The sequence below is a fragment of the Anoplolepis gracilipes genome, chromosome 9 (assembly GCF_047496725.1).
Source record: "Anoplolepis gracilipes chromosome 9, ASM4749672v1, whole genome shotgun sequence".
NCBI lineage: Eukaryota > Metazoa > Arthropoda > Insecta > Hymenoptera > Formicidae > Anoplolepis > Anoplolepis gracilipes.
The window spans coordinates 8,512,931-8,536,564 of record NC_132978.1 but is presented as its reverse complement, the minus strand read 5'-3'; the positions used below and the strand labels follow the sequence as shown (position 1 = coordinate 8,536,564).

The window sequence follows — 23,634 nt, the reverse complement described above, 5'->3', positions numbered from 1 at the left end:
TATTTGACGAGGATCACGATGAGATGGTGTGGTAAAGTACATCGAGATGTTCTCTATGTGCCAACACCATTTGGTACCATTCTATCGCAAAGTGTCGATCGGTTATCTACCCTGTAAGAAGATATTGGGTCTGAGTAAACTCACGAGGTAATTATCTTATTGTTAATGTATTAAAAATCTTATCAGATTTTCAAATAATAATATAAAAACAACTCGATAATTGCAACGAGAATTAATCAAAATTCAAATCTCTTAAAATCGAGATTTTCTTCCGCTTTAATGAATAGTGTGATTATAATTCTCTGTCTGTTCTATGTACTCATAGTGTTGTATCCATAATTCTAATCAAAAGCATATCTATTTAAAATTTTAATCTTGAGTTTGACATTTGATATAATTTACAGAGGATAAAATCTTTATTCAGTAATATCTAACATGATCAATTAGAAATACACTATGTTCTTTAACTCCCTCTACTTCTATGTTTTAATTTTCAACTTTTCTGACACAAGATATGTGTTTTTATCTCAATACGATATTTTGAAGTAAATTGGCGATCGTGTAGATGAGAAAGAAAGAAAAAATCTCAGTAAAAAATCAATATTCGAAGTTTATTCTCGTCGATACCGCAACAATTTCGTCGAGTTGCGAAAATTATTTTATATATATTTTATGCACGTCAAACTGCAATTATTGTGTGCGTTTGTTTAAATAATAACATGTATTTAGTAAGCAAATGAATATTTGCGATTATACAGATTCATATTAACCAGTTCACTGGTAAACTTGAAATCAACTTTGTGCCAAAACTGGTGAGAACGAATAATTTCGTGTTTTACATTCTTCAGTCAACGACTCAAAACTATAGATGCGTAATAAGAATCTATTGATAGTGTGTCATAATTTTCTTTTTTGTCTATATATGAGTCATTATCAATAAACTGGTTAATATGAAAGAAAAATGCTAATTCATCTTTAGAGACAGGATAATATTATTCATTGAATGATGAAAATTTATACTCTTAGATTTTCATTTGCGAAATAATGTTGAAATAAAAATAATGAACTGTTTCTAATTTATTATATTAGTGGCCGATGAAAAAACAGCGATGAGAACTATTACAAAGTAAAGAAAAAAAAGAAAAAGATACATTGTAAATATTCAAAGATTAAAATAAATTCAAATGATATGTATAGCGAAATAGTTTATAATCATATTAAGATATATGTAAAGCGATTATAACAACGTATTTTATTTATTGTAGATTATTCAGCGTTTCTGAAAATATATCTGCAGAAAAATTTTTCATGGTATAATTGTGAGCGTCATTTATGTTTCTACGAGAAATAGTATTATTTCAATTCTTTAAGACATTAAAAAAACTTTAACAAATAGCTATATAGTTTATAAAATGTAAAAACTAATTATAGGATAAAAGTGAGGCAGCTAAAATCATCAATAATTGTTTTTATTTTGTCTTTAATTTGTATCAAAGTTTTTATGATGTATGAGTTTTAATCGTATAATTTCCAGCATTTATTAACGAAGTGAATATTTATTAACTTATATGATTTATTAAGCTTGTTTTTACTGATTATTTCTTTGATGAATTTGAATTCTATAATTTTTGTATCAATTTTATAATTCACGCAATTTGCATGATGCGTAAATATAAATAATATGAATTTATGTAAGAATTCATCTAATTTTTATTTTTTATTTAGAAAATAATCGATATATCTAATATGTACTCGCAGTAGCGGCGACTGCCGGCAATTAAATGCGCTATGTCATGTCTAAGTGTAATTGTTTTCAGTATATGTTTTCAGGAATGTCAGCTCATGCCCATGATATCATCGGCACGATGAGGATGCCAGTTTTTATGTATGTGTCTCATTAAAAGTCGATTGTTGATACCTGACAGCCAACATTTTCTCAATGTGCATCGCTGCAGACTGCAGACACGTATGCGTTCGAGTAACATTTATTACTTTGTGCGACGCAGTTACATTTTTGAAGAAGAAAACTCACAATTGTTAATTCGCTTTAATCAAGGTATTGTATTTCGTGCATGTAAGTTTAATAAGCACGCAATTGATAACTTTTTAAATTTAAATTTTTTTATATGTCGTATGTAACCGGACGTGTTGCTGGCAAAAGAATTTCTGTTGAAAGATGAGTTGTAAAACTTCAGAAAAATTGTCTGAACAAAGTCCAAATTGCGTTTAATTAGAATTTATAAAATCGTCATTTACATTTTATCATACATTATATGAAATATGATCGTAGATTACTAGATTGGATAATATTTACATTTATAAATATTATAAAATACGTTAAAAATTTTATTGTTATAACTTTTTAACAATATCTCTATTTCGTTATTTTTAGTATATTTAGTATTAATTCAGAATTTTTTTATGTTAATATTATCTTAAATTATTTACTTTTTCTATTTTTTATGTTTTTTATTTGTTTTTTTTTGTTTCAGAATATATATTATATTTTAATAGATATTTCTTAAATTTTTTAAAAATTTTCTCACTAATATGTAAGCCTACTGTCATTAGCTACAGACAGATATATGTAGATGAGCAAAAAAACATTACTGAATAGAATTTGAATAACTTAGTAATAATGTAGTTACATAAAGATTCAGGTTTGATTTTCCTAGTCTATTTATATTTGTACTAGATATTTTTGTTATTCTTATGCCTCTAAATAAAAAAGAAAAATTTTTGTTAAATAAAAAAACTAAAAAGTTATTTTACTAATAAATATTATTGTTTTGCTGCAGATTAATTAAAAAAATGGCGAACGATCGTTTGGACATAGTAATATTTGGTGCTACTGGATTTACTGGAAAATATGTAGTAAAAGATGCAGCACGTTTCTGCAAGGAGCACAAACTGACGTTTGGTGTTGCTGGTCGTAGGAAGGAAGCTTTGGAAGCGGTTATTAAGGAATTTGCCTTAGATATTAGTAAAATTAAATTTATTATGTTTTTACTTTAAGACTTAAAATTTCGGATTTAAATTTAATTATTTCAAGATCTGATAACATCTATCTAGATCATCTTCTATATTATTATTGATAATATTTATTATATGTTACACATTTTTTTTTAGAAAATATACCTGTTATTTTGGCTGATGTAAAGGATGAAGAGTCTCTTACAAAAATGACGAAACAAGCCAAGATAATTATTAATTGTTGCGGCCCATATAGATTTTATGGAGAACCAGTCGTTAAGGCTTGTATTGCTACTTGTACTCATAGTGTTGACGTCACTGGTGAACCACAGGTAATACATAGCTTTACAACGAATATTATAAAAACTATTCATTTATATGTTGATATTTTAAATATTTTACAGTACATACAAACAATGCAATTGAAATATAACAAAGCAGCGCAAGAAGCTGGTATTTATATAGTGAGTGCTTGTGGCTTTGATAGTATTCCTTGCGATATGGGAATTATTTTTACACAGCAACAATTTGGAGGAGAAGTGAATACTATTGAAACATATCTAAACGTGTGGACAGCTAATAAAAATGTGAAAGGGTCTATTATTAATTATGGCACTTGGGAAACTGCGATACATGGTGTAGCTCATGCAAGTGAATTACGAGCATTGCGTACAAAATTATACCCTACTAAATTACCCGAATTCACACCAAAACTGAAATCAAAGTATATATCTTGTTTATCAAATATTCTATGTGTGTGTGTGTGTGTGTGTGTGTGTACGTGTGTGCGTGCATGCGTGCATGCGTGCGTACATGCGTGTGTGTGTATTTTTAATATGTTTATATTAATGTACATATCATGTAGATGAAGATAAATAATGCTGTAGAAGTAACATTATGATAATAAGTGTGCATTATTAATTCTTATTACAAAAACAATCGAAGTAAAGATGAAGATGAAAACAATTATTATATTATTTTTATATATTTCATTTTTTGCAATTTGTATATATTTTAATTTTTGCAATTTTCGTTTATTGCAGGATACTACATAAAAGTGATGTTTCTCAAGGATGGTCAACTCTATTTTTGGGTGCCGATCGTAGTATTGCTTTGGATACACAACGATTCTTATACGATAAATATAAAGAGAGACCTGCACAAGTGCAAACTTACGTCACATTTCGGTCAGTATTGTATTAGAAATGTTGCAAATATTGAAAAGTAATTTGTGTATTAATGTATTTTTTTCACATTTTTATCAGATCTCTCTTTACTTTCATAATGTTTGCCATTTTTGGTATGATTTTCGGCTTAATGACTCGCACAACATGCGGTTGTAATTTACTCCTGAAAGTATGTATAAGTGTATTTGTAAATATACTATATAAGTATAATATGTGTAATATATCCATAAATTACATTTTACATGAAAGCAAGGTACCAATCAAACGTAATGCTTACAGCATCCGGCTCTATTTTCATGCGGTTTGGTAAGCCACGAAAGCCCAAAACCAGAAGCGCACGAAAAAACACGTTTTGCTATAACACTCAAAGCCCTGGGATGGACTGAAAAATTGGCTAAACCTACAGATAAACATACAAATCCACCTAACAAAAAAGTAATTACAAAATGCAGCTTTGTTTCTACATATAATATGACTAGCATTGCAGCTATTCTATCGGCATTTACAGTTCTTAAGGAAGCTGACAAAATGCCTGACAAGTAAGTGATTCATCAGTTAACAATGTGTGTGACTTTCCATTCCAATTTAATTAATTTAACTTTAATCTTATTCTTATCAATTATATTTTCACAGTGGAGGAGTATTTACACCTGGTGCTGCATTCGGTAAAACTTCTTTGATCGAGCAATTGAATAAACATGATATTAAATTCGAGGTGATATCATCTATCGAAAAGTAGAAATCTCAAAAGATTTTAGACACTTTCTTTGAATATATTTTTGGTGAAGGTGAGGATATAGTGGAATTTTTTAAATGCACTTTGTGTAACCAGATTTGCATTATATATTATATTTTTATAGCTTTTGAACAAACTTGTTACGCTTTACATGCATATTCCATAATGCTTTAGAAGAACCAAAAATTATATCTAATTGCATTTATCTATATATCTTATAATAGACGAACTAACAAATTTTGAAATAATTATGCATAATACGTATGTTAAGATTGAGATAATATAACATTTTAATATGTGGAATTTATATCATGAATATTTTAATATATGGAAAATTAAAATTATTATTACATTTTGTGATTACATTCATAGGAGCAAATTTTTTTACCATATGAAATTAATACTATTCCAGAGTTTTTTTACCAAATCTATATATAATTAGAAATAATGTTAAAATATATTACAATTAATATAAAAATTATTTGTTGTTAAATATATGAAAATGGGAGAATGATTTACAATTTATTTAAAATTATAAAATATATAATACAAAACTTTTTGCTAAATTTTATATATTTTATACATACATATTTGAGGATTTTGATTATTTTTTTAGATATATGTATATGTAATGTAATAAATTAATACTTTTGTTCAGAATACACTTATTAATATAATTTTTTTATTTTTCTTATGAGGATAATATTTTTTTTATTATTCCTTTGTCATATACCCATTATCTCTCATAAAAATAAACTATTAGATAATATTAATTTTATATTTTGGAATGAAAAGCTTCATCAATTTTTCCCAACATATTCACATCCTTTTAGAAATATTCACAAATTTTAATATCTTTTGTTCTATCTTTTTCCCATTTTTACTACAATACGATGCATTACAAATTTAATTAGTTACTCGTTTAGATATAATATATTACCAATATTTGTTTCTTCCTCGTGTATATATATTAATAGGTATAATATTTTAAATATGATATTTTAAATATGAAGAAATATAGTTATATTTAATTTTATTTTAGATTTATATGACATATTTTTAATTTAATATTTATGTCCTATTTACATGTTTATATTCATTAATTTAACAAAATCTTTTAATAGGTAAAAATATTAAGAAATGCTAAGAAAATTTTAGAAAAAAATAGAAATTGTATAGAAAATGTGCAGAATAAATAAATATTAATTACGGTATATTTTGACGAAGAAGCAATATACATCTCTCGTCACACGACATCGCATAATGCGATTTATAATTGAATACATTTCTTTCTGAGTAAATTTTTTGCGTTGTATACGTTACTTACATAGAAAGGACGATAATTTTAATACAGAGATCTGAGAACTTTATAGCTGGCATAGAGTAATTTAATGCGCTTACATCATCCAGAAAGGATTCTGTATCTGTATATTTTCCTCGATGGAAACTATTCCATTTTGCTGATATGTTGATCGCAAGAATATGTATATCGCTTACGGGATATATGTATAATTATAATATGTAATTTAGTTCAATTTCTCAGCTGTCGCGTTTTTATAGAAGACTGTCTAACAAAAAAAAAAAGAATTATACCTAGTGATAAAACGCATTGTTCTATTCGTTCTGTAAACGCGGTTTTTATTGCAATCTTTCTCTTTCTCATTCTTTAACTTTTACGCATTTAAAAATTGACTAGTACAAAAATTACGATCTTCGGACAAAGGAATATGTGTACGTAGAAAATGTTTTAGCTTTAAAACTAATTGTTTTATTTATCGCGCACACGTTTAATAAATTTCAAAATTGATTTATCCCGCGAGAGTAAGAAAAAGAATAATTTGGTTGCATTACAATAATTTTATGAAAATTAGAAAATATTGTCTTGAAAAAAGCAGATAGAAATAAAGTTATAGATGTGTTTTTTTGTGTATAGTTTTCTTATTATTTTTTTTTATTATATTTTTTGAAAATGAACAAAATGGAAATACAGTCTTACAATTGCCACTTTGTAGCACAATAATTACAAATAATTATAATTAAAATCATTAATATTCTACAATATTAATGATTTTCTGATACCTGATACTTATATACTTATAAGAATATTTACATAGAAACACATTTTCTTGTTGCTATTCGCCTTTACATAAGATGCGGAAGAAAATGATAAAAAATATTCAATGTTGTCTGCTATAACGCAGACAACATTGCTATAATGCACGGAAATACATTTAGAAAAATTCATTATTAGATACTGAATTTTTAGATTGACATTTTGTATTGATATTATTTTTTACAGTGATTATATTATGGAAAGAAAATGTTTAGTAATTGTTTTTATATTTTATGAAGTAAAAGATTTTATAAGTTTTAAATTTCAGGAAAACTTTATATCATTTTTCGAGTAGTCTGTTTCTACATATAAGAAATATGTAAAAAGTAAAACACAGAGTTCCTTCTTTGTTACATTTATCGCAATGACGAAGAGAGAGAAAAGGAATCAAATTCCTATTATAAATTCTTTTATATTAAGTAAAAAGAGAAAAAGTAATTCAAGCACGCGGAAAAAGAAGTATCGAGGTCATTTTCAATATGTGTTTTCACAATCGAAGGCGAGAACCATTTTTTTAATTACAATAGCGATATTCTTTGACCTTGTATTAAGCCAGGTATGACTATGATACAGTTACGTAAGAATCATGTGTCAATCAGATTTTCCGCATATCGAATCGAATTATTGGCTTCATTATGGATTATCTATTAATATTTTTTTTTGAGTGGCTGAAATTTAATGAAAAATTGTATTGTTCAATATTACACTTACGTTGTACGTAAACTTTCAAAATTTAATTTTCGCTACATGACTACGTAGTTACGATAACTGTGATGGTTTCATCAAAGAGAGAGAGAGAGAGAGAGAGAATTTTGATCGTGCACAAATATAATTACTTCGACAAAAGGCAACTTGTTGAAAACGCAAATTTTATATATAATTATTGCTAGTTAATAACGAAGCTAATACATTTTATTTAATATAATTGAATTATGTGTTATAAATAATATACATATAATGTCAATATATGTAAAAAATTAAATTGTTTGCATAATTCAAAAAATTATCTTGTTTCTCTATTAATGAGAAATAATTTCAAAATTTAAAGAGATTTGTATACTATTTCTATACTATATAATAATTTAAGATATCATATACATATATCGGTATTATTATTTTATATGTTTGAGGAATTGAAAAAAAAAAAGAAAAGGATACTGGACGTAATAAGCATGCTGTTCTTCCTCGTAAGAAAAGGAAAAGGCAGTAATACCTAAGAACCGGTTGTGTTTGACGTTGGGATTCACTATGACGTAGGTACTTTCCTATTCGGTCAAGTCTTTCGTAAAACCATTCCATTTACTCTATTCTTGTTTCTTATATTTTCTTCCTTTGATTTTAAAATATACAAAATCATACACTTCACAGTGCATTTACGTTATTTTATATACTAACGCGTACTAATATACTATTACGTTAAAAAAATTTACGTTTATTACTCTTTCTTGTAAAGGAATATATGTAGACTTGTGTAGATGTATAAATTAGTAATGAAATCGTAAAAAATATATATAAGATTTTCCAATCTTGGAATAAAATAAAATTTTATTACCTTTTAAAATATATTATGTTTTATTTATAGAAATAAATTAATGAATGAAGAAATATGTATAAATGAATAGAAACAGACTAATTGAGAACCAGAAGGCGAGGTATTCTGAGTGCAAATTCTTTTTTCTTCAAAACTAATATTGTATATTGCGGTTTCTTTTTTTGGAATCATCTACAATTGTCAAAACAATATAAAATACAAACAATATAAAAATAAAAACAATATATGTAAAAATATAAACAATAAATATTTTTTTGACAGAAAATGTTGATGTTTTTGACGGAAGTTGTTGAAGATGATTTAAACATGAGATCGAACCGTATGATTTTAAACAATTAATAAGTCGTTAAAAAAAAGAATTTACGCTCAGATTATTTTTAACTTCGTTTTATAGAAATATATATTTAAGATATGCATCGTAAATATTAAATGTTTAATTATTAATTCCATCGTATTTTTATAGCTATTACATTTTTAATGACATACAGTTTTAGAATCATTATCGAGAAAATCGGTCTTTATCGTTATCGAATCGTTTTAAATAATTAAAAATGAAAGAACATTAAATTATAACATTTTAATGGTAGACGCGTTTAATATTTCGTGGAAACCATAAAGAAGGAAAATCCAATTCCCTAAGGAAAAATATTTCTGATAGTACTTTAAGATATCAAGGAAGCCAAGGGTATTTCCATGTCGGTGAAATAAGATAGCCTAATATAAAGTGGGTTTTCCACTTATGTTCTCTTATCTTCATTTATCTCAAAATGTGTCAAAAATCCCATTTTTCTAAGTTTTATTAATTTGATAGTTTAATTTAAAAAATTATTAAAATTTTTACTTTACAATTACACTCTTTTTAAAATTCTAAACTTTTATACAATTTTGCAATGATATTTCATAATATTTACATGAGTTTTCTTACAAGACAAAAACGATGTGAATAAATCAACATATATAAAATGTAAGTGCATACTATGAATTTTTTGAATAACACAATATACTCTTTAAAGGCAATAAAATTTCATTCTTTTCCAAGATTGAAAAATCTTAATAACACATATTTTTTACAATTTTATTATTAATTTATACAATTTACAAGTCTTCCTATTCCTTTATAAGGAATAAAGAGTAATAAAAGAAGAAATAGACTTAAAATCTAAAAACAAAAGGGAGAAAATAATTCTATTAATTTTCGATACTTAAATCAAAAACCAGGTAATGAATCCTATGAAGTAAAATTTCCGCATTATTAATCGGTACATATTCCTCTCAGGGCTCTATTTTTAGATAATTGAAGATAATAATATGTATACTATTTTTTTATTTTTCTAAATGTCAACGACGGTTTTAATCATAGTTATTCAATTATGGAACGCACGTTGCAATGTACGAAAATATAATCCTATTTACATAAGGATTACAACATTTTTATACATTGTAACGTGCATTCCATAATTGAACTATAATTAAAATCGTCATTGACATTTAGAAAAATCAAAAATAATATCATTAATGGATGTTTATTTTTAGAGTTTTACTTTCTAATAACTCTAAGTAAAAGAAAGATAATACATTTTTAAATTGAATAGATTGTAGCACCTAGAATTCATCGCGACATACTAGAATTATTCATACATTCCAACATGCGTTTTACGTCATAATAAAATACGTCAGAAATTGGTTGTACAGGGAGGAATATTGCCGTTGACTAAATTCTTTCCCACAATCCTTATCACGAGATAGGCTGTTTATGGATACAACAGGAATACCATGTGATAGGTAAAGAGATGGAGAGAAAGAGGAAAAGAGTCAAAGAGAGAAGGAGAGGGAGAGACACGGTCGCGCATATATAGTTTCGGAAGGATTTACGGGTGACGTTCATTCCCGCCGCCGCCGCTTGGTTTAGCTCCAGTCCAGCCTCCAGTTTCGCATCAGTCGCGTTCCGCCCGTCCTGATTAACGTGCACGCGTCGGGACGCTCCTCCGCGCGTCCGATCAGTCATCGCACGCGGTGCCGGCTTCTCGTCTCGTCGTCGTCTTTTCTTTCCTTCATTTAGCACGTGTTCGCCTTGCGATCCATAGACGCGCGCGCGCACGTGTCTCACGTCCGCGGATTTTTTCGAATTATTTCTTCGTTTATGCCACGACAAACATTGCTCCTTCTTCCGTCGTGGGACGATTCGCATTAAAGTAAGTAGTTTGATCAGAAGTGAACATACAAGTGTCACATGTGAAAGGTTTCAATTTATTTATTTTCGAATACATATGCTAAACTGTTTTTTTTTTTTTTTTTTTTTTTTGATAGAATGTTAAATGTCAAGCGGTTATACTGCAAGTGATGTTTAGTATATAGAGAGGCTCTTTTAATAATTCAAAATATGAATGAATAGAAAAGAAAATTGATCATATAATAATGACTAACAAGTTTGTTCGAGTTTTAAAAAACTTGTACTTATCTTTATGATAATTATTTTATTTATTTATCGTATTATATGATTATATAAGTGATATTTATCTAATTAAATAATACATTAATATATGTCATTTGTTACTAAAAAATAATATAATAAATATGTTTAGACATAAAAAAGGCGGTATATATATTGTAAAAAGAAATTAAACAAATAAGTAAATAAATAAAATAAAGCGAAACATTTCATTTATATATATTGAAGATATTTTGATTTAATTATCTATGTTTTTTTTAACATTCTAACATTTACTTGTGTCGAATATCCTATTTATATCTATTAAAGATATTTTGACAATTATCATATCAGTCTATTATTTTTAATCCAAGTGATACTCCGATAATACACGCATTTATATAACAATATATTATTATTGCATCTGATAATATATTCTGACATTTAGATTCTTTTAATTAATTATATTATTTTATTTATTCTTACAATACTTTTTGTTTCTCTAAAAACAGTATCGAATTTCCAGATTACCTTCTTCCAGAAATCTCCTTTCCGGCTTCACAAGATTTTCAAGAACAGAAGATCGACTCTGAAAAATCGACAATCATGAACGGGGTATCGAATCAGTGCGCGAAGTTAAAGATGTACGATGGCGAGGGCGATAAGCCGATAATGATTAAGAAGCCCTTATCATTGAGAACCGTTTCCTGGAGCGACAATATTGAGGAAAGTGATCTGGACGTCCCCGGAACACCCAGAACACCGCGTACATCCACGACAAAAGGTAGTTACAACATGAAATATTTTGAAAATAGATTAAACATGTAGAAATGTAAAAAAATTATCAAATATTGTTGCAATTTTTTTTATTACTTTTGGTTATTTTTTCGATGTCTCTTTAAAACGTAAAAGTACTTGTAACTTCCATCTGATGTAATTGATCGACTTGTTTCTATCTACAAATCTAGTTAAAGTTGTTGATGATTACAGTGTACTTTACTTATAAAAAATATAAAAGATATGCTTGCATAAGTTCGATAACTTAATTATTATAGTAGAAAGGCTGTTGTCATAATGAGTTTGCTCTTCATTTTTCGGATCATTAGGCGTAAATAATCGACGTAATTCCCGCTTATATCTTGTCATAATGTATCGGACTTACACAGACTTGACTTAAAATCTAATATTTATGTACAATATATGTACATAATGTATGCGCTTGTGTATAACTAATTCTAAGATATATAAAATGCTGATATTCTATTTCTAACACTTTGCTTCATATCTCAAGGAACATTGCGAAAATTGTATATACACACCACACACACGCGTACGTGTGTATATGTATACTTTTCTAAAATATTACTTTTCTAAGATATTTTAAAACGTATTAATATGCAACAATGGTCAATAATCTCATAAAATTCTTATTAGAAAAGTGATCATTCTTGAATCTAAAAAGAAGAAACAATTATTAATAGAGAAAAGCGATATAATTTTAGTTTATTTTATTAAAATCGATAAAAATGTTTTATAGACGGATTATAGATTGATCTTTTAATAACTTTTTTATTCTTGTATACGTGTTGTAATCTTCGATTAATACAGCTATATTAAAGTTTATTTATTTGATTCGCCGTGACAAAACAAAAAACGTAAATATTGTTCCATTTGAATTAAATTTATTAGAAATATACTTCGCGTGTGGATCGAAATTATGCGAGATTATACTGATCGCGGCAACTAACTTCGAACGACAATCAATTCGAGAGACGAAGGTAGATCTTGAGCGCGTAAATTTCCGTCAAAGTCCGTGTCAACAATAATCTCTTGGTCAGCTAATAATTTTCGTTACACTGTAAAAATATGACCCATAACAAACACGTTTCGATTGTTTGATTTTGACAGCGAATCACGGCTTGATACTAAGTGATTTGTTTCGATTTTAATTATTAACAATATGACGTAGAGATCGAAAAACCGTTTGAAGAAAAAGCAATCTTTGTTTCGAATTGTTTGCTCGCTAGAACGTTCGAGATTATATTATAACAGAATATTAAATTAAAACGTATTTTCTCGGACACTGTTTTATGGACTATTGTATATTTTTACTATTAAAAATATATATTTTTCAGATCTCATTTAAAAATATTTTTATACAAGTTTTATACCTGATATTAACTGATGCAAATCATATGTAGAATTTAGCCACTTATTTACAGAAAAATCTATGTATCTCTTCCGTCACCCGCACGTGTCAAATTTTGGTAAACGGCCGTCGAAATGACTGTGTTAATTATACCGCGGTGATCTTGAGATAATAAGCAAGTATGGGCAGATCGTCGGGATACAGTTATGGTTATGTGTAATATATAACTGTAACCTTACGAGAATGTGAAACGTGAGATAGGGTGTTAATGGAAATTCCAGAAAACACACATGAGCCGTTAAAAATTAGCCACGATGATAAGGAAATTTATCATGATTTTAATAGACTTGCAAAATATTATATAATTATATTTATTGTATAGAACATAAAAAGACAATACGATCTTACGTTATGTATAATTGTTTTTGACACTTTTTAAGAGAAAAAAAAACTTTAAAATTTATTACATCATTAAAATAAAGTCTAAAGTTTGCAGAGAAAATTCATAAAGATAGATATAAAAAAATACATTTTTATGTGTAGGTTTATACTGAAAACAATTAAATTGCGCTATCGCAATTGCCGATTTTCCCAAATGTCGGATCATTTTCACGCTATAATGTATAAATAAAAACTCGATAACAACACATAGAATTCTTAATTAAAAGTCTCTCGATAACGCGCGACTCGAACGATTCTATACGATGCCTTTAACGACCGCTTTGTCGCATGGACGTCGACACTGGATTCAATTATGCGACACGGTTCATTAGGAAAAGACGAACTAACTAAGTTTGCAACGTGAATGCGCGCTTCTCTCGTCCGTCTTAGAGAAGCCGATCACTCGCAGGAACCTATGAATAATATTGCATGTAAAACCTTGAATCCGTTTTGCCGAGTACTTTCTACGCAACGCGTTTACGCACGCGAAATGAAACTGGATTATTTCAATCGCGTCACTCATTATTTTCATATGTATAACGGATTGATTTCTTTAAAATATTTATCCAAAGGAGAATGCACGATAACGATGGAGCACGAAATTGTTATTATCATTGTATTTAAACCGTTAATTAGCTCTTGTCGTAATTATATTGCATTGTATGCAGCGTATATTGTCGTAGGTCATAGTATGATACGCTCAAGTTTACAAAACGACGAGCTTCGCAGACTATTGTAAAAAATCGATTAATTGATCGGACATTGAATCGAATAAAACGTTAACAGTTCTGCAAAAGCAAAATTAATCGAACCAATCTACTCTCTGCGGTAATACTCCTAATATGTAAACAAATTTATAGATTTAAAAAAATTTTATATATATATTATACATAAGCAATAATTGTCGAAACAGTTTGTGTTGTTTGGAAATATGTTCGTTGAGTTGAATGTCATAAGATAATAAGTCGTAGATTGTTTAGATTTCTTACGAAAGGATGGCGTCTCTTATGTGAGTCGCACACTAATTGTAAGTGAGAAACGCTCAGTTGCAGCACAACCACACGCATCTTATTCCATTGGGGCGATTACGCGCAACGTAATCACGGGTCGTGACATATGATAGCAAAGATGTTGACACATCGTCACTTTGCGTCGTCATCCAACGAAAATCTCGAATACATTTCGACAAAGAGGAAAGAGGAGAACGATTATCGAACATTCTAAACTCGTTTATCTAATCGGATCGTCGTTATGTTTCAGGCCATGAAAAATGCATGTTTCATCACGACTTGGAGCTGGACCATCGACCGCCAACGCGAGAGGCCATGTTACCGGAAATGTCTCGAAGTTACAAGTTACTCTTGAGTTCGTTGGGTGAAGATCCGGAGCGACCGGGACTCTTGAAGACACCGGAACGCGCCGCAAAAGCTATGCTCTTCTTCACGAAAGGATACGACCAGAGTCTCGAAGGTAAATTTCATTATTATTAAATAAGCGCTTATTATTATTTTTTTATTCTTGACTATTTAATTCTTTGATTTAATTTATCTTCTATCTTAACAAATCACACAATAAGTGAATATATCGCATTAATTATCTGTATTTAAAAATTAATATACACAAATTAGAGCTACAGAATAAATATGACATTAATATAAAAATATTTTTAAAAAATCTAATGAAAAAGACAATTTTAATCTAATTTATATTATCTATTGAAAAACAGAATTGATTGACAATAAGAGAACCTATAAAATTTCTTTCATTAAAGTTTTTTGTATTTTGTATTTTATTAATGATATGCTTAAATTTATTAAAAATTTTTATTTAACACATTATTGATAAAATTATAAAATTAGCTGTTAATTAATCAGAAATTTTTTAATCTTGAATTTAATATTGTGAATTTAATATTGCTTCTACAATACATTTATTATAAAAAAGTCAGTGTTTTGTTAGTTACAAAGACATATAATTGCAGAACTACTTAAATTATTCTGTAGCTAGAATTGATATTACAAAACTAATACGTCTACGGATGCGTGTATACTGTATGCAAAAAAAATAAAAAAAAACGAAAGAAACTGAATACAAATAGTGCAGCCTTGATTTGACGGTCGACTAACACAAGACTGCAACTTGCGCTCAAAGATCCATGTATAACATGAATTTTATAAGCAACATTTATACGCGATTACGATTCATCGTTTATTGCTTAACGACACCGTCAATCAATCGCCCGCAGCAACAGTTTTTGTAAATCTAGTTATTTTCTTGACGTTGTAATTGTTGCAACAACATTAACCGAGCGAACCGTTACAACATTACGTCATTTTATTTAGGATTACTAACAATATGAAAGCTATCGTTTTCTATAAAACTGTCAAATCGATTAAATTTTTAATTTTGGCACGCATTATCGGATGGGAAATATAGGTTTATATAAAAATAAAAAATTATCGAATAATTAATATTTCTAATGTAATATTTCTAATATAAATATATCTTTTTTAAAAAATAGATTAGACTGAAGATATTTATATCTTGGAGATGTAAGAAGAAAAAAGTCAAAAGTTTAATAAAACCTGTGAAAAATTAAAAATATTTATGTTATATTTATTGTTGACATTTAAGTGAATATTATCTAAAGAATATTTACTTCAGAACAGTTACATTCCAACATAAAATTGTTCTGCATTCTAAAGAGAATTTTCTAAAGCTTTTTCCAGAATTCTTTTCCTTGCTTAGGATTTTTAATTTTTACGATGATTGTTATCATCAAATAATAAATTCATCAAAATATTAAATGGCATTTTTTGAATATTATATATTCTTAAAAATTTTTTACCTTTTTTATATCTCAAAATGTATAAAATATAAAGAATAGTTTAAAGAAATAACAATGACAATGTAAAATATTACTTTTTAAAATTAAAACTGTCTAATAAATTTTGATAAAAATATAAACTAAAAATATTAGAAATACAATATAAGCTTGTTGAAGTTTCGAACGGATAATTTTTTTCTTAAATATATAATTTAGAATAATTGTAAAAAAGTAACAGTTGTTCTCGTTAACTGAAATTTAAGAAGAATGCATTAAACTTTCGCCTTTAGAAATGTGTGGCACAATTACTAAGACATAATCGAGGGTATAATTTACAACTTGAAAGGGTAATGAAATAATTAACTGAGAAACCGTCGCACGATAAGCAAATTTCTTTTATTGTGAATAATACAGCACGGAATTATAGACATGCGCGTGTTCTTCATGAAAGTATCATACTTTTCGCTTTTTTTATTTTTATCCTGCTCTCTATCACAAACTGGAAAAGAAGAGAAAAAGAATGAGACGCTGAAAGGCAAGAGGGTGGGACTTAAGTGCGATTTGCAGAAAAGAGAACGTAAAGCTTTTGATATAAATGGGGTTCTCAGGGACGCATAGCTTCAGAAAAAAAATTTCCTTCATCTTTTTTCTCATCTTTTTCATTGAGTATAAATGTCATGATGCTCAGATAATTATAAAGATCGCAGAAATTTGAAGAAATATTTTTATATGTGTGTGTGTTACCAGATTGATACAAAAAGCATCTTTTTTCTTTATAAACTCTTATGTCATTTCTTGGCAATCTTATTATTACAAATCGCGTTACATTAAAAAGATTAAAATTCAATAAATATATTATAATAAAAATACAAATTTAATGATGTCCAAATGCAATATTCATTTTACTTTAATGATTGTTGGTGACATAAAGTAATAATAATATGTAACAATGTAATAAAAGAAAAAAATGACGAATAATGAATCTTGAGAATAATTTTTTCTGGAGGATAATCTTTCTTGTCAACTTATATATTAGGAGAAAAAATAATGCTTTTTTTTTCGACACTTTCCTTTATCCCCATAGTAATTTTGAACCCATGTCTTGAGCCAGTCGCGATAATGATGCTCTAAGTCAGGAGCATCTATAGACGATGGATGAGGAATTTTAATTCACTTCAGCTCAGCTTGAACAGCTAGGAAACCCTCGAGATAAGCTCTTACGGGCGCCCTGTTGAATCTGAAACGAGAAGCACTTTCCTACGACCACCCTCACGAAATCATTCTCTCGGACGAGCAATTTCATTGTGGCTTTTATCTCGCCCACTATATTCTTACACGAATTCTTCTTAATATAAATTAAGATTTATATTATATATATAATAATATTTTTTTAAATAAAATTTCCTAGCACTTTTCTAGAGGAATTTTCAAAATGCATGCACCCACATATACATACATACATATATATATATATAGTGGCGTGTGAGAGCTTGTAAAAGTTAATCGAATCGCTGACGAAAGCCGATCACGTTTAAGCCATCGGGTCAAAAAATCCAACTTTACACTCGGCGAGCGTTTGGTCACGAATAGAGGAAAGGAAATTGCTCCACTACCACGTGTATGTTACGTTGTTTGACGCGACTTGTGAGCTGTGCATTTTCCTAGGAAATATCAATAATAAATTCTACAAAATTAAATTGTACGTTTCACAGAGAATAAGATTAAACTCATTTTTCTCGTCTTATTTGATTACTTTATATATACATATGTTAGAAGTTGAAAGCTATATTTTATTTCGTCAAGTTTGACACTTTAAAAACTCTGACTGTCATCGACTTGTCTTGTATAACACGCGATGCTATACATTGGAAGAATTCAAGCTCGAATGTGACCGGTTAAACGAATTCGTTTCATCATTGTCGGTCATTGCGAAGGTGTTTCTTGTTAAGGTTGCCGTGGAAACGGTGCGGAGAGCACCACCATTATCTAGCTACCCTCTGCCTGCTCGTATATGTACATACTACTACTAGAATCCACGGTACAGTAAGTAGGTCAATATCGGGTAAATCACAGCCAGGATAACCCGACCGCTAGGATGAAAGAACATTTCTTTCGCGACACGGTACAAATGACAACACTCAGCTGTTTTCATGTATCGCTAAGTTAAAATTATCGTTATACATTGTTAAAAATCTTTCTGATGTATTACATGTATATAAAATTAATTTGATATTTTTTATTATTGTTATCCAAAAAAACGAAAAATGCAAAATTTTAATAATAGCGTCTGTTCTCTCATTTCAGATGTAATTAACGACGCAGTATTTGACGAGGATCACGACGAGATGGTGGTGGTAAAGGACATCGAGATGTTCTCCATGTGCGAGCACCATTTGGTGCCATTCTATGGCAAAGTGTCGATCGGTTATCTACCCTGTAAGAAGATTTTGGGTCTGAGTAAACTTGCCAGGTAATTGTTTTATTATTAATGTATTAAAAATCTTATCAGATTTTCAAATAATAATATAAAAACAACTAGTTAATTGCAATGAGAATTAATCAAAATTCAGATCAAATCTCTTAAAATCAAGATTTTCTTCCGCTTTAATGAAGTGTTTGATTATAATTCTTTATCTGTTCTATATACTTATAGTGTTGTATCCATAATTCTAATCAAAAGCATATCTATTTAAAATTTTAATCTTAAGTTTGACATTTGATATAATTTACAGAATATAAAATCTTTATTCAGTAATAAATAACATCATCAATTAGAAATACACTGTGTTCTTTAACTCCCTCTAATTCTGTGTTTTAATTTTCAACTTTTCTGACACAAGTTATGTGTTTTTATCTCAACACGATATTTTGAGGTAAATTGGCGATCGTGTAAATGAGAAAGAAAGAAAAAATCTCAGTAAAAAGTCATTATTCGAAGTCATTTATTTTCGTCAACACCGCAACAATTTCGTCGAGTTGCATATCCACTAGTCCTGGCCTTGATCAGTGACATATTAAGACGAAAAGAAAGAATATGACGAAGCTAGTCTGCTAAGACCATACACTTTCACGCGCGTAACGGCCCAGGATCCGTTTACTTATTAACGCCGCTTAAAAGCGGATAAATAATAGAAACGCGATGGCATTTTGACGTGCTGTCAGAGCGGCGGTGTATTTCAAAACCGTTAGGTTTTTTTTAGCTTTTATATATAATATGTTAACACATCACACGCGCGCGCGCGCGCGCGCGAACAACGTGCGTTTCCACGGATGTAGAAAGAAATAATATTTGCATGCACTCGACCTCAATCTTAATGACAGATTCGACAAACGTGAATTTTTAGATATAATTTCGAGGAAAAATTTTCTATTTACAGGATCGTAGAGATCTTCAGCAGGCGTCTTCAAGTTCAGGAGCGACTCACGAAGCAAATCGCGATAGCAGTTACGAAGGCTGTGCAGCCTGCAGGAGTTGCCGTCGTGGTTGAAGGAGTGTACGTATCTTTTCTCTATTCTAATATCATAAAATTCTAAATTACCTTATCTGTATCGCGCGATTAGAATAGTAAAACGTTTAGAATGTAAAAAAAAGAAATTCATTTGTGCGAAGTAAAATCTCTAGGTGCGCAAATATGATTTAAAAACAAAGAAGTTCGTAGATGACAGAAAACCATGCAACTATCACAGCAATGTTGCATAATTTCCAGCCGATTAAGGTCGATCCTTTCAATGAATGCGACCGAGGTTTGTAGAATAGGTTTTTACAAGTGAAACGATCGTATTCGTAAAAGAATACGACCTTGTACCACTGCGCGAATGTTGTTTACAAGACGCAAATGGAAGTTTCGCGGTAATTAAAGCATTCACGTAATGATCCGGTTGTTCGTTACACGTTATATCCATTAGAATGTAATTAATCTCAAACGGGGGTGTGCCGATTTTGACGATCAAGCGGGGGTCATTAATCACCTAGTCGCTCGTGTTAATATTGAGAATGCGTGAGCTTATCCGTATATCGTTCGCGATACAATCGTGAATAATTCAAGAAAATCGCGCCACGTGCATGCGACTTTTAATTTACAATTGCATTTTATTATTCAGATAATAACACACAGGATCATAGGATTCTGGGATTGAAAATCACGCGAAATAACATTTAGAAGGTATTAGTTTCACTGGCGCGTATTAATGGCTATTTTTATGGATTCGCACTTGAATAGTGCCATCGCCGATGTTATTTTTACGAGTACCGATTAGTTATTTTTACCAAGACCGCATGAATAATTTAAAACGCTATTTTGCCGCCGTCGCGACGTCCAATTTGCCCCACGAAAGTGATAGATCAATAATTAATTATACCTAACGTTATCAACAGCACTATTTTTGCTAGAGATTGTTTTAGCTAGAATCGACTGCTATTTTTACTGGTCCTGTGCGAAAATAATTCACAAATACTATTTTTTCCACCGTCATTCGATTCATTTCACAGAAATGAAGAATTGAACCGATTTATACCGTGATAATGAAATAAACCTAAGAGAAACATCACGAGCGAGATTTCCGATTGCGACATCAAGATGCGCACGTGTTTCATATGATGTGATTAGCATTAATAGTTGATCAAATCTTTCCACATCGAAAATAACAGTGAGATAAGATCTACCTTTTGACGCATAAATCAGGAGACAAGCCCAAATATATATAATACGAAGCGAACTCTAACGGTGTAAAGCAATTTTTTATCGCATTTAATTATACGGTAAAATACGCAAACATTTGCACACGCACCGTTGTAAGGAAAAAAAAATTTCTTTGCATATCAGGCATATGTGCATGGTGATGAGAGGCGTGCAGAAGATCAACAGCAAGACAGTGACCTCGACGATGCTGGGCGTGTTCCGGGACGATCCAAAGACTCGCGAGGAGTTTCTGAATCTGGTGCACAACAAGTAGACGGTCGGACGCGTTGCATTATCACTGGCCGTGGGACCACTAATTAATTAATTTAACATTGTATGACACACTGTTCCCCGACTGGTTTCATCATTCGATTACTACTTTGTTGCAAGGGCCTCGTTCAAAGAACTTTGACGCCGCGATACGTTCTCACATACATTTTGTTCATTTCTTAAAAAAAAAAAAAAAAAAAATAATATCTCGGTGACAGTCTTCGTGTTCCTGTCATAAACACGATCCGGAAAAATCCAGAGCGATTGCTATCCAAATTGACCAAGCGCGATAGTGACGATGTTTAACGCACATTCCTCGCTGATAGGGCGCGCTTAAACTGCTAATTTGAGTGACACTGACAATAGCGATGATGATGACGGGTCACTGTCATCTGTGAAAACGCTCGCGAATTTTGAGACGATAATAATACGGAACTCGCGAGCTGTTTGTCGCAGAGCGAGCAGGACAATGAATAGGCCGTGTAAGTTCCGATGCGAAGGGGCAGCGAATAAGTAGCAATTTTAGCGTAAAAACATATAAGTATTCAGCGTGATAAAGAATATTATAACGTAAATAAGGAATAGCTGCTGGACCAGCGATAATCCTGCCGGAATGACCTCCGTTCGCTGCTCCTTCAGCCGAACAACCTCGTCGCTTACAAAGGAACGTTTTAGGAAATTTTTCATCGAAGATTCTCGGTACAAAATTCGCACATTCAAGAGTCGACGCGCTTGTCGCGTGACAATAAATTATACACCTTATACATATGTTAGTAAAATTTTTCAAAGAGACTGCGCTCGACTCTATCGTTTTATGTTTATGTTGATTGTGCGAAATTTCGAGATTCAATTCTACGTTGTTTTCACGATATTCGACATTTTATCGCAGTTGCGAAACTTGACAGCCACGAGTTTCGCATCATTGCGTAATCACAAAATCGTCCATTTTTATTCATTATGTGTATAATGTATTTGGTAATAAACAGATTTTATAATTAAGGAGAATTTCAACGATATTTTAAAATTTAAAATTGAACGACATTATTTTCCACGCACACATTTTTTGAAACTAACATTAAAATGAAATATATTTAAAATTGATTGCAATAAAGTCTTATTATTATATATTTGCAACTCTCTGAAGCGTGTAATTTGTTAGAATATATTTTAAAAATGCGTTTATTACCGAATACTTCATATATGATTCTTTGTTAAGTGAGCGATTATTTTATAATTTTATTTGGATATAATTACAAAAGATATATTTACAAAACGTCGCGAAATGTGCACTGCTTCAGCCATGCACTGCGCGCATCGTGACGATGAAGTCTAACGAAAAATATTTTAAAAAGTTTTTTAAGAATACACCGTATTTGCCTAACTTATCTATCGAGGTGATTTCCGAGGAGAATTAAATTATTCATCCTCGAAGAGCATTCTCGATTATCACTTTGCATATCATTAAATTAAAACTAGTTCATTTTACATGTTTTGTTTTAATTTCGTGAATGAAAATTAAGGTGAGCTAAAGAAACCTAACGATTTTCAAAATGAAATAAACAAGTGAAATATAACTTAAATATTTATTTTCAGCCATATAATAATAGGGTATGGAATTTGAATAGATTTTATTTATTTATTTCATTTTTAAAAACATCAGATTTCTCTGGCTCACTCTATATTATTATTGCAAATTTGTGTTCATATTCTTTATAAGCGTATTTAAATTCACCTGTGTGATTATATTCATAATTTATAAGGATATTTTATTTGGGAACTTAAAGATTTACTTATAAAAGATACGTTTAGCGTATTTTACTTTGCATACTTATGGCTAGTCCAAGAGTATCGCCTTACGTCGAAAATTTTTATTACATATTTTAACGATATAATAAGATGTACGTTAAGTTTATATTATGCATATATCGATTTTTGTTAGAATATGTGATTGGAAACTTCCTGCCTCAACAGACTGAAGTGACACGAGCTTCGGTATATATTCTGCGGTATATTATACTTTCTAATACAAAAAATGGAGAGAAATGTTCATGTTATTACTTATGAGAAAATGATTGTTCAACATTTGTAATATTTTTCTGACAATGTTACATAAAGTGTTATATTTATATTTTCAACAACGGAATTGTGCATATCTCTCCTCTCTTCCCTATTTCAGAATAAATTTCTATATACATATGAGCGGCAAAAATCAGCATTTTAAAGAAGATTTATTATGTGATTTAGAATGCATTTTCTCAGACGTCAAATTTTTTTGTTGT

General features: G+C 29.7%; 2 protein-coding genes across 7 annotated transcripts; both read left to right on the top strand.

Moving 5' to 3' along the window:
* Window positions 1–4,949, top strand: LOC140669730 (saccharopine dehydrogenase-like oxidoreductase). Of its 3 annotated transcripts, none has more exons than XM_072899793.1 (9): window positions 1–147; window positions 1,831–2,056; window positions 2,799–2,983; window positions 3,130–3,305; window positions 3,378–3,697; window positions 4,017–4,160; window positions 4,239–4,329; window positions 4,440–4,699; window positions 4,794–4,949. In XM_072899793.1, the coding sequence occupies exons 3-9, from the start codon at window positions 2,812–2,814 to the stop codon at window positions 4,897–4,899; spliced, it is 1,269 nt and encodes a 422-aa protein (XP_072755894.1). In that variant the 5' UTR covers window positions 1–147; window positions 1,831–2,056; window positions 2,799–2,811; the 3' UTR covers window positions 4,900–4,949. The 3 variants fall into 3 exon arrangements, with proteins under 3 accessions (XP_072755894.1, XP_072755895.1, XP_072755896.1); XM_072899794.1 differs by having other exon boundaries at window positions 1,831–2,074; XM_072899795.1 differs by lacking the exons at window positions 1–147; window positions 1,831–2,056 and adding an exon at window positions 2,524–2,660.
* On the top strand, window positions 4,820–23,493 carry LOC140669731 (GTP cyclohydrolase 1-like). Of its 4 annotated transcripts, none has more exons than XM_072899797.1 (6): window positions 4,820–4,948; window positions 11,516–11,773; window positions 14,840–15,049; window positions 18,711–18,876; window positions 19,784–19,900; window positions 21,230–23,493. In XM_072899797.1, the coding sequence occupies exons 2-6, from the start codon at window positions 11,596–11,598 to the stop codon at window positions 21,357–21,359; spliced, it is 801 nt and encodes a 266-aa protein (XP_072755898.1). In that variant the 5' UTR covers window positions 4,820–4,948; window positions 11,516–11,595; the 3' UTR covers window positions 21,360–23,493. The 4 variants fall into 4 exon arrangements, with proteins under 4 accessions (XP_072755898.1, XP_072755901.1, XP_072755899.1 ...); XM_072899800.1 differs by having other exon boundaries at window positions 4,832–4,948; window positions 11,531–11,773; XM_072899798.1 differs by lacking the exon at window positions 4,820–4,948 and adding an exon at window positions 10,396–10,753 and having other exon boundaries at window positions 11,531–11,773.
* Window positions 23,494–23,634: the final 141 nt, after the last annotated feature.

Bases quoted from the DNA above. Each gene is read 5' to 3' on its own strand.
- LOC140669731 (XM_072899797.1), top strand. From the start codon at position 11,596: ATGAACGGGGTATCGAATCAGTGCGCGAAGTTAAAGATGTACGATGGC. The intron at 11,774-14,839 runs GTAGTTACAACA...GTTATGTTTCAG, and splicing joins GCGTACATCCACGACAAAAG to GCCATGAAAAATGCATGTTT. The intron at 19,901-21,229 runs GTACGTATCTTT...TTTGCATATCAG, and splicing joins GCCGTCGTGGTTGAAGGAGT to GCATATGTGCATGGTGATGA.
- LOC140669730 (XM_072899793.1), top strand. From the start codon at position 2,812: ATGGCGAACGATCGTTTGGACATAGTAATATTTGGTGCTACTGGATTT. The intron at 2,984-3,129 runs GTAAAATTAAAT...ATTTTTTTTTAG, and splicing joins GGAATTTGCCTTAGATATTA to AAAATATACCTGTTATTTTG. The intron at 4,330-4,439 runs GTATGTATAAGT...TAATGCTTACAG, and splicing joins GTTGTAATTTACTCCTGAAA to CATCCGGCTCTATTTTCATG.